Source organism: Camelina sativa, chromosome 4 (genome assembly GCF_000633955.1).
Source record: "Camelina sativa cultivar DH55 chromosome 4, Cs, whole genome shotgun sequence".
NCBI lineage: Eukaryota > Viridiplantae > Streptophyta > Magnoliopsida > Brassicales > Brassicaceae > Camelina > Camelina sativa.
This window is the reverse complement of record NC_025688.1, coordinates 22,687,063-22,701,229: the sequence shown is the minus strand read 5'-3', so window position 1 is coordinate 22,701,229 and position 14,167 is coordinate 22,687,063. Positions and strand designations below refer to the sequence as shown.

At 38.2% G+C, this 14,167-nt stretch overlaps 4 protein-coding genes across 4 annotated transcripts; 2 read left to right on the top strand and 2 right to left on the bottom strand.

The window, feature by feature from the left end:
- On the top strand, positions 108–3,389 carry LOC104781892 (LRR receptor-like serine/threonine-protein kinase GSO1). The gene is made up of 2 exons (XM_010506680.2): positions 108–1,293; positions 1,610–3,389. The coding sequence occupies exons 1-2, from the start codon at positions 194–196 to the stop codon at positions 3,207–3,209; spliced, it is 2,700 nt and encodes an 899-aa protein (XP_010504982.1). The 5' UTR covers positions 108–193; the 3' UTR covers positions 3,210–3,389.
- Positions 6,094–6,804, bottom strand: LOC109132587 (CLAVATA3/ESR (CLE)-related protein 42-like). Its single transcript, XM_019244321.1, has one exon. The coding sequence runs from the start codon at positions 6,517–6,519 to the stop codon at positions 6,250–6,252; it is 270 nt and encodes an 89-aa protein (XP_019099866.1). The 5' UTR covers positions 6,520–6,804; the 3' UTR covers positions 6,094–6,249.
- LOC104781891 lies at positions 9,062–12,360 on the top strand. The gene is made up of 6 exons (XM_010506678.1): positions 9,062–10,306; positions 10,405–10,520; positions 10,621–11,205; positions 11,281–11,563; positions 11,653–11,846; positions 11,923–12,360. The coding sequence occupies exons 1-6, from the start codon at positions 9,575–9,577 to the stop codon at positions 12,044–12,046; spliced, it is 2,034 nt and encodes a 677-aa protein (XP_010504980.1). The 5' UTR covers positions 9,062–9,574; the 3' UTR covers positions 12,047–12,360.
- Positions 12,415–13,700, bottom strand: LOC104781890. Its single transcript, XM_010506677.2, has one exon. It carries the CDS (start codon positions 13,531–13,533, stop codon positions 12,661–12,663), a length of 873 nt encoding a protein of 290 aa, XP_010504979.1. The 5' UTR covers positions 13,534–13,700; the 3' UTR covers positions 12,415–12,660.

Genomic DNA, 14,167 nt, shown 5'->3' with positions numbered 1-14,167 from the left:
GTATCGCTTGTATAAAAACAAAAAAATCAAGGAGTGNATAAAACCGTGTTCGTATTTGTTTAATATATACGCGTATATTTCTATACATCTATTCTGTTTGTATATGCATATACCAGTCTAATATGTCTGCGTTCGAACATGTATATATTGAAACGTTCGACAAAAGAAACAAAACAAACTCAGCTTTAAAAGTATGGATCTCAAACTTAAGCTCAGGCCTAGATTCTTTCTCTTCTCTCTGGTTCTCATTTTACTTCTAAAAGTCCCTGATTTCGTATCTGCAGCTAAGCCTAAATGCATATCCACCGAGCGACAAGCTCTTCTCACCTTCAGAGCATCACTCACTGATACTTCGGGTCGACTCAAATCTTGGTCCGGACCTGATTGTTGCAACTGGTCCGGAGTTGTCTGCGACGTCCGGACTAGCCACGTCGTCAAGATTGATCTCAGAAACCCGGTTCAAGACGTTCGCTCCGATGAGTATGAAAGAAGTTCCTTGCGAGGGAAGTTACATCAGTCTTTGACCAGTCTCAAGTTCTTGAGCTACCTGGACTTGAGTTCAAACGATTTCGGTGGACTGGAGATTCCAGAATTTCTCGGCCAAATCGTTAGCCTAAGGTACCTGAATCTTTCTTCCTCCTCGTTTTCCGGGGAAATTCCTGCCAATCTTGGGAATTTGTCGAAGCTGGAGTCTCTTGATCTGTACGCTAGTTCTTTGCGTGCAAGCAACCTCCGGTGGCTTTCTGGTCTGTCTTCTTCTCTGAAGTACCTCAACATGGCAAATGTGAATCTGAGCGGTGCCGGTGAAACCTGGTTAGAGGATTTCAGCAAAGTCACGGGTCTTAAGGAGTTGCGTTTGTCCGATAGTGAGATCAAGAACTTGCCTCTCTCTTTGTCTTCCTCTGCGAATCTAAAGCACCTTGAAGTTCTTGATTTGTCTGGAAACTCTCTCAATTCGCCAATACCGAACTGGCTATTTGGTCTCACCAACCTCAGAGAGCTATCCCTCAGATGGTGTTTTCTGGAAGGTTCCATTCCTACCGGGTTCAAGAACTTGAAGCTTCTAGAGACACTTGATCTGTCGAATAATCTGGCACTCCAGGGCGAGATTCCATCTGTTCTCGGAGACCTTCCTCGACTGAAGTTTCTTGACCTTTCTGCAAACGAACTCAATGGTCAACTCAATGGTTTCTTAGACGCCTTGTCCAGAAACAAAGGCAACAGCTTGGTCTTTCTCGATCTCAGTTCCAACAAGTTAGCTGGGACATTGCCCGAGTCGCTTGGAGCGTTGAGGAATCTGCAGACTCTGGATCTTTCATCGAATACCTTCACGGGTTCGGTCCCTTCCTCTATAGGAAACATGGCGTCACTGAAGAAACTTGATCTCTCTTACAATACCATGAACGGGTCAATAGCAGAAAGCTTGGGGAAGCTTGCGGAGCTTGTGGATCTGAACTTGATGGCGAATACATGGGAAGGTGTTCTGCAAACGTCTCACTTCGTGAATCTCAGAAGCTTGAAAACCATTCGTCTCACAACTGAACCATACAGATCTCTTATCTTCAAGGTACCATCTACTTGGATTCCTNGAGTCGCTTGGAGCGTTGAGGAATCTGCAGACTCTGGATCTTTCATCGAATACCTTCACGGGTTCGGTCCCTTCCTCTATAGGAAACATGGCGTCACTGAAGAAACTTGATCTCTCTTACAATACCATGAACGGGTCAATAGCAGAAAGCTTCGGGAAGCTTGCGGAGCTTGTGGATCTGAACTTGATGGCGAATACATGGGAAGGCGTTCTGCAAAAGTCTCATTTCGTGAATCTCAGAAGCTTGAAAACCATTCGTCTCACAACTGAACCATACAGATCTCTTATCTTCAAGGTACCATCTACTTGGATTCCTCCTTTCAAACTAGAGTTAATCCAAATCGAGAACTGCCAGATCGGTCCTTCGTTTCCAATGTGGCTTCAAGTACAGACCAAGCTCAACTATGTCGTACTCAGAAACACTGGTATTGAAGATACAATACCCGGTAGCTGGTTTTCAGGAATCTCTTCTGAAGTAACTTACCTGATTCTAGCAAACAACAGAATCAAAGGTAGATTACCTCAAAAGCTTGCGTTCCCAAAGTTAAACACCATCGACTTGAGCTCCAACAGCTTTGAAGGCCCTTTTCCTCTCTGGTCATCAAACGCAACGGAGCTGCGTCTTAACGAGAACAACTTCTCGGGTTCTCTTCCTCAGAACATTAACGTTTTGATGCCAGGGATTCAAAAGATCTACCTCTTTCATAACAGCTTCACCGGCAACATCCCATCATCTCTATGTGATATCTCCGGGCTGCAAATTCTATCTCTCAGGAAGAACCATTTCTCTGGTAGTTTGCCAAACTGTTGGCACCAGTTCATGCTTTGGGGAATTGATGCGTCTGAGAATAACTTATCAGGCCAAATACCAGAGTCTTTAGGTCTGTTACCTTCTCTCAGCGTCTTGCTTCTGAACCAAAATGCGTTGGAAGGTAAAATCCCAGAGAGTCTTCAGAACTGCTCTGGCCTTACGAACATCGATCTTGGAGGAAATAAGCTGACTGGGAAGCTTCCTTCATGGTTAGGAAAGTTGTCTTCTCTGTTCATGCTTCGTCTGCAAAGTAACTCCTTCACTGGTCAAATCCCAGATGATCTCTGCAGCGCTCCTAATCTACGCATCCTGGATCTCTCCGGAAACAAAATCTCGGGACCAATTCCAAAATGCATCAGCAATCTCACAGCCATTGCTCGAGGTACAAACAATGAGGTGTTCCAGAATCTAGTCTTTATTGTGACGAGAGCTCGTGAATACCAAGACATAGTCAATAGCATAAACCTCTCAGGAAACAACATAAGCGGAGAGATCCCAAGAGAAATCTTGGGCCTCTCGTATCTTCGAATCTTGAATTTATCAAGAAACTCCATGGCAGGAAGCATACCAGAGAAAATTTCAGAATTGAGTCGCTTGGAGACGCTTGATCTATCAAGAAACAAGCTTTCTGGAGCCATTCCTCAGAGCTTGGTAGCAATATCTTCTCTGCAAAGTCTGAATCTTTCGTACAATAAACTGGAGGGGAGCATACCTAAGCTTGTCAAGTTTCAAGATCCGTCCATTTACATTGGAAATGAGTTACTCTGTGGGAAACCACTTCCTAAAAAATGTCCAAAAGACATTAAATAGCAAAATGTTGTAGTGAATTGAGCATACGGTGCTAAGAAGTACCTTCTTGCAAGATAAATGTACCTTCTCATATACCAATAACAATAAAATTATCAGCTCTATTGTGACCATGTTGTAATCAATTACAGGAACTTTAGCCTACTAAGAAAGATCAATGCAATGAACAATTATTACATGTGACATTTCTGAATAAAACTTGGAAGTTCATGAAATTGGTCCTGCACAATTATAATTAACTGACTAGGTAACTTAATCACTTGCAAAAAAGCAACCAAGTAATACAAATCTTCTGAAGTAAAACCTAAAAAAATGATTCAGGTGAAACAAGAACATTGCATACTTTGTCAACAACACATAAGCCTAATCATGAGACAGTGAATTGTATGAAAATACCTACATTGCTCTGCACACAATCTGAGCTACAACCCCACCAAAATTCACAAATTTAGAGTGACCATGAGCAGATTCTAAGACCAATACTCATAAATCATCATCATCATCATCATCATCATGACAAATTAAAAATCTCTATGCAATACCACAACAAGCATCGACTGTTCTACACTCAATTGGAGAAAACAGAAGAAGGAGTCAAATTCAGCAAATCAACCTGAGAGCTATATCAATTTGAAAGACATCGGAAAATTAGAGAGCTTTTTTCTAGATTCAACAACGATGCAAAGCGAAGTGTTATTAAACCTTGGGAGAGAGAGAACAACGACGACGAGTCAGACGCGAACCGGTTGAGTCGATGTTTTTGGTTTTTGAACAATTCGATTTGCATCTTCTCGGTTTGGTTTTTCCGGTTTACGGAATTGAGTGCATATTTAATTGGCCCAATAGTATAAGCAAACTGGGCTTTGATGGCTTACTAAGTAAAAGCCATTAGATCTTTCGAGTAAATTTATAACGTTTACCTCCTCTTCATATCATTATTGTATTTGAGGACAAATAAAAGTTTTGGTACCATCTCTTTTGCTTTTTGTTTTAACCAAATTGAGCTCGAAAGAAAAAAGGTAAATGCATGTTAGTTTTCTTAAAGCTAAAAAAAAGCTGAAACTTGGCTACTAAATGTATGGTATGGCCGTATGGAGTATAGTAATCGATGATTTTAAGGAATATACTATAATTTAGTTTGGATAAAGAGGATTTGAGGTACATGTAAAGAAAATGATGGTCCAATGCAAAGCAAGCAACTTTGGATGCCAGATCTGTCTCTCCTTTACACGCTAAACTATGCCGTTTCTGGTTTCCTTTTTATTCCTTTCTCTTTTTCCCGTTTTTTGCCTTTTTAGGACCTAAACTAGATATATAAAACGCGTTTTTTTTTTCACTTCATTATTTTTTTTTTTTTGGTCAAACCAAAAACAAAACTTCATTATTTATTAAGATATTATTATTCACTAACATGATGTAAATCGAAAGATCCAAAAAAATTCTTTTTCCGTCGAGACCCAAAATTTGTAGATACTATAATAATAGCAGATTATGGTCCTAATTAATAAGAAAAAGTATAGTACTCTTGTGTAGTACTCTAGTCATCATCATCATCAGTCATCACTACCTAATACCTATTCTTTGACACAACATCAATGCAGGTCGCTATGCATGTGCCAGTATATGTTGGGGGACCTCTTGAATTGAAGTCACCATGCAAGTACTAGCTATAATTATACCCAAAACAGTTTAATTTGTATGGATCCCTACTGCATGGTTCGTGGCGCTATTTAATGTGACACTACTATACTATTTAAGTTCGTACGTTGACACGTTGTCTAGCTATATCTTTTTCTTTTTTTTTTTACCATCACATAATCAATCGAACCGGCGGCTGGGAATGATGTACGTGTGGATGGATCGACTCACTGGATTTTGGCTCTTGACAAGTATTCTTGCGAGTTTCTGCTCTTCTTTTATCTTCAAAACTAGCTCGACTATATCGTTGTGTTCTAACCTAATTTCGAATTTTGGAAGTGTGTTCTTTGTAAACGATCGATAACAATTTTTTTTTTTTGACATTAAACGATCGATAACATTAAATTCCCGTCTTTTGTTTCATTTTGCTTTAGTTTGTTAATGAAAATATTATGTAGCTTGGTTGACCCATTTTTATTCCCACGCAGGTTGAGGAGTCGAGCTCCTAATGCCTTGGTTTACTGGTGCGACTAATTACTAATTAGCCACACCTGATTATATGGCTCTTGGAAGGTGATATATAGCTTATTATTTATTTAATGTCATTTATATGTCCTACTTCTATATATACTTTTTTCGTGTAACAAGTGTGGAATGGCCAGAGTAACAATATAAGAACAGCAACGACGACGAAACAAGTTTATATCGAAGTTATGTATTTTCAGGTTGCCTTCTTTGCATGGGAGATTAGAAATTCTTCAGGAATATAAAACATAGTGGATATGTTCAAAGAAAACATGCTAAAATTGGATAATGGTTCATCATCAAACCCTTGACTACGTATATATTAACATATGCGTGCGTTTGTAGATGTGTATTTGTTTTTTTTTTGTTTATCTAATAACCGGGGGACCCCATGGCCTTGGCCCTTGGACGTATTTTCGTCCTAAAATTGTTTCTCATTGCTATTTTTTTGCACAATATATATATATATATATATATATAGTTCTTCGCTAAATTATACATAAAGATAAAAGATATACTCCATTCATAAAAAAAAAATATAAGAGAAAGTAATGTAATTGTTATATTTACGTAAATCTTTAATTGTCAGTCAAACAATATCTGTTTTAGCGGTACCGTGTTTTATACAATACAAAGTAGCGTGTCATTAATTCTAGGAGTGATCCCACACCAAAAACAAAGAAATAAATATGTATAATTTTTTTTTTTTGCCACTAACTCCAAATAAATAAATCATTTTCTGCCAATTTCAAACTTTGAATCAACAAACAACATAATAGTCGTTTATTTTTTCGAACGTGCAACCTCAGAAGCAAAGAGATATACTAGAATACTAGGCAAAACATTCATACAACAAGCTCGATGTATTAAAATATATATTCTACCTATTGGAGATGGGATTTGGACCACTTGGGACTCCATGTTCACGGGCATCGAACATCTTCTCCTTCCGCCATGTCTTCATCGGTCCCCGAACTCTAAACCTCTCTTTTTTCCTTCCTTCCGGCGAAGTCACCGCCACATAATTGACGTCGCCAACGTTGGAGCCAATCTGTTGAGTTTGATCATCAATGTTTCTTTGATGGGTTTGGAGGATTAGAGAAAGGAAGAAGAAGAGAGCAAGTAAAATGATGATGTGAGGAGATCTCATCACATGTTATACCAATTTAAGAGAAGAAGCTTTGATGTCAAAAGAAAGAGAGATAAGAAGCTTATAAATATAATAAGACAACTTAAAGCGGTGCAACAAAAAAGGTTGATGTCACTTGAGGTTTATACTAGAACTGGGGAGCTTGTGAAAGATCAAGAGAAGAGTTTTGATATTTTTCTGTAAACTTAGCTAATAGAGAGAGAGATTGCGGATGCAGTGTTTTTTTTGTTTTGTTTTTGTGTATTAATGCGTGGAAAGTGTTATAAGAGGTAAAGAAAGAAAATAAAAGAAAAAGCAAAGATGGTACGATTTTTTTTTTTTTTTTTTACTTTGTCTGTGGTGTGAACTTTGAGGATTGATGGAGACTGTCAAATCAAAGGGGTTAATATATGACTCCAACCAAGTTTATTATATAAACACTCAATATTACACTCTTATTGAAAATATATATAATTACACTACCACATTTTTTTATATATAAAAAATTGCTGTGAATCTGTGATGGATTTTTAGGTAAACTTAAAGCTGCCGACGACAAATCTCATCAATTGATTTGGAGGTGTCGGAGACAAACACAAGCCGACGAACACTATTTCTTCTTCATCTTATACCAAAATTTCTAGTTAACCAAAAGAAAAGAAAAAGCCTGAAGAAAAGGAGAAAGAGAAATACTAAATTACGGAAAATTAGCCACACAAAAGACAAAGAGTCTCGTCCATGACAAGATTTAACGATGTCATGTTCCTATTTTGGACATTTTTCATAACCTGGTCAAAAGATTTGATTTTTTTTGTCTTGCCGATTATACTCTCCTAAATTAGGTACCAACCAATTACAAAAAGATAGAAGGAGAGGAGAGATTGGAATATAAACTAGACTAAAATCATTTGACAACTTAAAATGTTCACAGCTTATCATGACAGTGTTTATAGTTCGGACGAATAAAAAAGTTTTGAATTATTTAGAACTAATATTGGTTCAGAATGTATTACCAACAAAATTCAACGGTGATAAGTTATCTCATGCCGATCTCATCAATCTTACTATTAACACAATAACTTCTACTAACATTATCAAGAGTTATGGTAAAGACTTTTTTTATATCCAGTCAAACAAGCATTTTGCAAATTGTATCCCCGCCTTTATAATGGTATGATATAGGACTACAACATACAATTTTTTTACGCAACAAGTAGTTTCATCTATAGTTAGTAGTTGTAATAGATGTCCACATATCTATATAAGTTTTGAAATGTATCCTTTTATTCACTAAATAAAATATTGTGGATGAGGTTTCTGCTAATGAATAAGTTGAAAACATCCATAATATTCATATTCATGGATATCTTCTGGCTCTCTAGAACATGTATTTAGTAATCTTCTCTCTAGCGACAAATCCACTTTCGGGAAAGGTCTCTCATAACCAGCAAACAATATAAGAACGTCACCGATTTTGCATTTACCATTAATAGTTTGGGAAAACGATTTCCAGCCAATCATTTAAAACTCTACATATATAGTTATATACAATATCCCTCGTTTTGTAAGAACAATTTTAATTCTAATTGTTTGTTTAATTAATTGGTTTGGTTTGACTCACCTCACTCATTATTAAGAAAACCATAAGATTGTTGATCGCAAGTCGCAACCATGTTTTACGGCACTTCAATGTTTCATTCAAACGAACTCAACTGATTTTTTTTTTTTTTTGGTTTTGAGATAAGAATATTAAAGGCCTGGTTGCAGTAGAATCAAAGAGAAGTGCTAGAGAGTTATGAAGTAGATCATAACTCATAGGAAACGAATCTTGTATCTTTAGAATATATATTAATTTTTTTATCTATATCACTTTGGTACTTGTAAACTCTTTTTTACTTATTAAATTTTCTTATATAATATTTCTACATTTAAAACACTAGACATCGTCGTCTACACTTTATAGTACACAACTTCAGTATGTAATTTTTAAGTTAGGAACAAAATCTTGAAGATAAATCAAACTAACTAATTCCACCTAAGTAAGAGAGTAGTTGATCCAAATGTAATTCCAGTTCAACTGATATTTTGTTGTGCATATAGAAATCTCATGCTCTATAAATAACTTATCTAGTTATTAAATATATTTCAAATTTAAACAAAAAAACATATATAAAATCTAAAATTAAGCCAGTTTAAGTACAAATAAACCATACACAAAGTTGTAATGATTTTTCTTTTCTTTTCAAAACCAAAAACAGTTGAAAACCAATATTTTTTTTTTCCTTCCTTCAATTATCAACCCAATACATGAAAGAAAGAAAAATAAACAGACTAACCAAAAGTTTAATGGTAGACACACCAAAAAAAACTTTAAAAGATAATTAGAAAACTAATAAGTGTGAATTAAAAGTCCCTACTAGCCAACGGCTAATTCAACCCAACGGCTCCTTTGGAGTCTCCGCTTTTGGACCCTCCACGCTTTCATTTTCATTAATTAATCATCTGATTAGGAGAAATAACTACTAACCAATAAAGTTAAATGATCTTTATTACTACATTCCATCGCTAAAAAACTTGACAAAACAACTTGTAGAAGCTTCCTCGAGACCTAAACATATACTTTGTCTTCGTCCGAATCTGTCTTCCCCTGTTTTTTACACTCTGTTTTTTCTTTTTATTCTTTCTTTTTTTCTCTCCGACACGTTCAAGTTTAAAGGATAGACTCAGAAGTTAGTCAGAACAATTCTATGACTCACATTTTTTCTTTTACTTTTCGTCGCTATGTCTAAATATTTTGTTTGGTATCAATGTTTAAGTGCTATGTCTAAATATAGATATAACAAAACATACTGTTTCACTTGAATTAACTGTTTCTTCATCGTTACGATTCTAACACACCACTTTGGTTGCTCTGTTTTTAGCTAAAACAAAACCAACTTTTTTGTTCTTTTCCCTTTCAAAAGAGAAAGGTTTTGATTTCTATTTCATTACCTTGGATCGATCTTTTTCTCTAAGATCCAATTCAGAGATGGGTCTTTGTGTTTGCAATCGTTGACAAATAGGTCAATTGGCTTTGATGGCCTCGTTACGAACTAGCTTCGGATGTGTCCTGAGAGATCGCAACCAACGGCAGGACGACGTCGTTTTCAAGAAGAATCTGAAAGCTCTAGTGAAAACTGCTCCTCCGGAGATCTCCGACGAGGGTTCCCAGAACAGAGTCGATTCTTTGATCGGGAACAAGCGGAAAAAGAACAACAACTGTCGTCTTGGATCGCCGGAGAAACCACGTTCGAGGAAAGGGAACAACTTTTTGGACAGTCCTGGAGGTGCTTCTTCTCTTGTGCAGATATGGGAGGCGAGGCTGAACCGATCAAACGGTCGATCAACAGAGAGCACCAGCTCAGAAGCGAGCGTTCAAGAAATCCACATTCCGGATCCACCCATCGACGGCGAGTCTGAGTCGGAGAACGAGTCGAAGAGTCCTGGTCAGACGTTGGAGATTGAATCTGGGACTCCTAATAGTACGGTTTCTGATTCCGGTGAGAGCAAATGGGGCCGTGTCGGTGAAATGGTACGGAGATTGAGTAACGAACAGAAGCTAACTCCCCGAGATAATGTCGGTGCCGTCGACACGCCGAGGACGACGGAGCAAAGGAGTTGTCTGGTGGTTACTTGTTCGCCACGAATCCGAGGACGGCAAGCGTTGTCAGACTTGCTTGTGCATATGGTACGAGAACGCCACCGCGAATTGGAATCGCTTCTTGGACGCAACGCGGTTTCTAGGTTTCCTCAGCGCGGTCGCCTCCAGGTACGTACTTTGCATCATTTATACTAAACAGCTCACAACTTTTTTAAGGTTTCACTGTTAAAAATGTTAAGTCTTGTTTTTTGTTTTTGTTTGGACAGTCAATGTTGCGGCTAAGGAGTCTCAAACGCGGTCTAGCGATTCAAGATCGTCATCGTGGAAGCACGAAAGGCGATTTGAATCGAGTCCAACCTTGTTCTAAAATTCTTCATCTAAGGTATGCATTAAGCCTTGACTTCGAGCTCGGCTACGCTTAGGCTACGCCAGTAGTTCATGAACTTATTTTTCTTATCTCCTCAGTCTTTAAATTGCAACAGAGAAAAAATCAGGGAAAATGCAGCAAACGCCGCCTCTGAAGCCAAACAAATGAAGGGTCAACAACAATCCGTCGTAGAAACAGAGAGATTGCGGTCAAGAGAAATCAGTGTTATCCAAGATACTCCTTCCATAAAGCGTTCAAGCCCTCAAAACCGCAACACAGAGGAAGCAATCTTACGCAAGAACGAAACTGAATCAAAGATGAGTTACCTTCAGCTGAAAGAAGCCATCGTAGCAGAAGTTTTGAAAAGAAATTCTGATAACACTAGCCCTATGATCACAAGCGTAACTCATCAAGAACCGAGGATACTAGGCAACGAAGTAACAGACAAGGTTGAAAACGGTAAGCGTGGAACTCAAGAAGAGACACCGTTCCTTGAGAGACAAGAAACCTCGTTCCAAAACAGATGGGAAGAGCAAGAAGAGTATGAGGATGAGCAGTCTTATTACGGAGACATGAGCAATGACTGGTTTACAGAAATATCTCGGCCTCGGACTTATTGGGAAGATCTGAGGAAATCTCGGTATCTGGAAGTGATGAACACTAGATCTGACAAAGACGATATATGTAGACTTCTCGAGAGGTAAACCAAAGTCAAAATAACCCTTCTTTATTACTTTCTAGAAAGATCTTAATATCGGTTATATGGTTCAAACAGAGGAACTGTCTCGGGTTTCCTCCAGAGCGGATTACGAGAGAAGATCGATAAGCTCATAATGTCCCGTGTTCAGACACAACCAGCTCAGCGGATTGAAGAAGGTGGTAAAGAAGAAGAGAAAGGTGAAGACAGAGATGACTTGAGCCAATCATCATCGCAGATATTTGCACCGTCTCCGGCAGGATCATGGAGTTCTCAGGACATAGGAGTTACTCCAACACCTATGCACACCTATGCACAATCTTCAGCACCTTCAACACCTATGCACAATCTTCACTCCAATGTGAGCCTCTTCTTTTGCTTGTTGAAATGTCGCTATCAGCTCTGTTTTGATGAGACTGGCATTTACATTTCATTAAAAAAATGTTTCAGGAGATGGAGATTATAAGCGAATTGAGATCAAGCATTTTACAGCTCCAACAAGAAATGTCTGAGCTACGAGACTCTGTCAAAACGTGTTTAGACGTAAACGCCGGACTTCAAAAGTCAGTTCACCGTGATCAAAATCCCCTGAAACGCAAATGCTGCGTTTGTAACGACACCCAAATTGAAACACTTCTATACAGGTAACCCGATTACTTTGCTTTTGTGGTGACTCCAAAAAACGTTATTAAATATATCTATTGCGTTTGGTTTCTGCAGATGCGGGCACATGTGTACATGCATGAGATGCGCAAACGAACTAAAATATAATGGCGGGAAATGCCCGATTTGTTGTGCCAAGATTCTAGACGTCGTTCGCGTTTTCATCGATTCAAGAACCTGAAAAATTACTAAAACCAAACGGTTCACCACGATATCGATACATACCTATATAATACGTTTTTTCTTCTTCTAATTCATCTGTTTGCTTTCACGTTTGACCGGAGCGCGTTTGCGTTTTGGATCTACGTCCGAGATTCATATGTATGTTTTTTTATATGTGAATCACACTAACCAAACTCTTTTTTTTTTTTTTTGGCGTTGAAGTTTTCTTCTTGTAAAGATAATATCTACATATACCTCCTTTCACTTTCCTACCATCAAGTTGGAACAGGATTTGTAGAATGTACGAGGTTTTAGTAATTGTCGTTTATTTTATATTTTGTGTATGCACCAATCTTAAAATAATGAAGGAAAAAATTTGGTACTTTTCACATTCGTAAAAAAAGGAGAATTATGAAAGAAAACAAAAACAGAGGAAATCAAAGCAGAGCATATTTTTCAAATGCTCAATGTCTTTCATCGATTTTGTAACGTAGAGGAGCCTCGAATCTAAAAAGAAGATGAACATGAATACATGATCTCACCACTGATATATACAGACCGAGCATTGGTACATACGAATGTTATTATTGTAATGTCTTAGTGAGAGCTGAGAAATGTTTTTTTGGTGTGTTTTCACGCGTTCTGTGCCGCTAAGAACGTATTGAAGTCATCTCTAGCTTTCAACAGTCTTGGGGTTATACAAGATCGTGGCGAAGCCGGGCAAGAATCCGAATTTATGGTCGAGAATCTGACACGGCGTTGTGGTGATGTCTCTGCAGAACCCCCTAGCTGTCTTCCAGACAGAGAACTGCTCTTCTTTAGGACACTTCTCAAAGCGAGACTTCCTGTTTCCTTGTCAAAGAAGAAACCCGAACTCACAGGTTCTTGTACATCTCCACCGCCACATCTTATCATCTCCACCGGCAGATCAAAATACAATCGACCGTTTTCGCGGGCTAGAGCTGTCGCAGAAGCCCATGAGCCACACTCGAATTTCTCGAGGGAAGCGCTTAGGGAGACTGCAGTGGAATCTGAGAATGATGACGGTTTGATCATTTTCTTCTTCATTGAATCCTCGCTTTTTGGTGATCTCACAGGCTTTTTCCCAAACCCAGGGAGGGATAAACAGAAGGCATTGCACTTGAATTCTTCTTCTTCTTGGTAGAAGTTTTTCTCAGGATACCTAGATTTTCTTATGGAAAGCATGGATTCTTGGTGGCTAAGCTTCTTCCGTGGTTTCATCATAGGCTGGGGAAGAACAGGAAGCGGCACGGTGCTGTCTCTTGGCGGAGACATCGCCAGAGGTAAGACCATTCTGAAGCTTTCTTCGTTCACCGATGGGCGGGAGACCGTCATCTGATTCTGCTGAGCCGCCTTCTTTACCAAGAAGTTAATGTTAGGGTTAGGGTTTTGATCTCCTGAATAAACGTTGAAACCCTGCCACTCGTCGTTGCTCCATTTGTGGGCTAAACTATCTTCTAACACGATCAATGCTGGAGGAGACATAGCAATTACTCAGAAATCTAAGACAGTATAGACTTAAAGATGATGAAAGAATGTTAGATTTTTAAGGTTAGGTAAGAATTCTCCGAATATATATATATATATATATACATGTAAAAATGGGGAGTAAAGAAGTGGAAAGCACGTCTATGGCGGTGTGGAGAAGTAGTGACGAACATGTTGGGATGTTAATACAGAGGCGGTATGAAGAAGAAGGAACAGGATAATATTTGAATATACTAAATCCGTGTCTCCACATGTTTGACCAAAATAAGCTACTTAATCAGTGTTAGGTACGCGTGGATAATCAAAATGAATTGAGAATCTTGACAAGATTTAAAATATAAAATGATTTGAGAGTTGATAAGATAAGATTAATTTGTTGTTGGATGGTTAGGCTCCATACTGCATTTGGAACAATGTGTCTTCAGAATTTTATGTTGGTCAATAAAAATTTGCTAAAAGTATTTTAAAATTGAGTGTTTTTAATTGTAGTAACATGAATGGCATGGCAAATGCCAAGAGGACCAGAAAAAATGCATGAGAATTGTAGGAAAACGTAATTTAGGTATTAAATTATAGAAGTATTTTTTATAGACCCAATGTAGCGAGGTGTAGCATTTGCAACTTCCTTTTT

Excerpts from the sequence above, each read along its gene's own strand:
- LOC104781890 (XM_010506677.2), bottom strand. The coding sequence starts at position 13,533 with ATGTCTCCTCCAGCATTGATCGTGTTAGAAGATAGTTTAGCCCACAAA.
- LOC109132587 (XM_019244321.1), bottom strand. The coding sequence starts at position 6,519 with ATGAGATCTCCTCACATCATCATTTTACTTGCTCTCTTCTTCTTCCTT.
- LOC104781892 (XM_010506680.2), top strand. The coding sequence starts at position 194 with ATGGATCTCAAACTTAAGCTCAGGCCTAGATTCTTTCTCTTCTCTCTG. Across the intron at positions 1,294-1,609 it reads GAGTCGCTTGGAGCGTTGAG|GAATCTGCAGACTCTGGATC; the intron begins GAATCTGCAGAC and ends TGGAGCGTTGAG.
- LOC104781891 (XM_010506678.1), top strand. The coding sequence starts at position 9,575 with ATGGCCTCGTTACGAACTAGCTTCGGATGTGTCCTGAGAGATCGCAAC. Across the intron at positions 10,307-10,404 it reads CTCAGCGCGGTCGCCTCCAG|TCAATGTTGCGGCTAAGGAG; the intron begins GTACGTACTTTG and ends TTGTTTGGACAG. Across the intron at positions 10,521-10,620 it reads TCTAAAATTCTTCATCTAAG|AGAAAAAATCAGGGAAAATG; the intron begins GTATGCATTAAG and ends AAATTGCAACAG.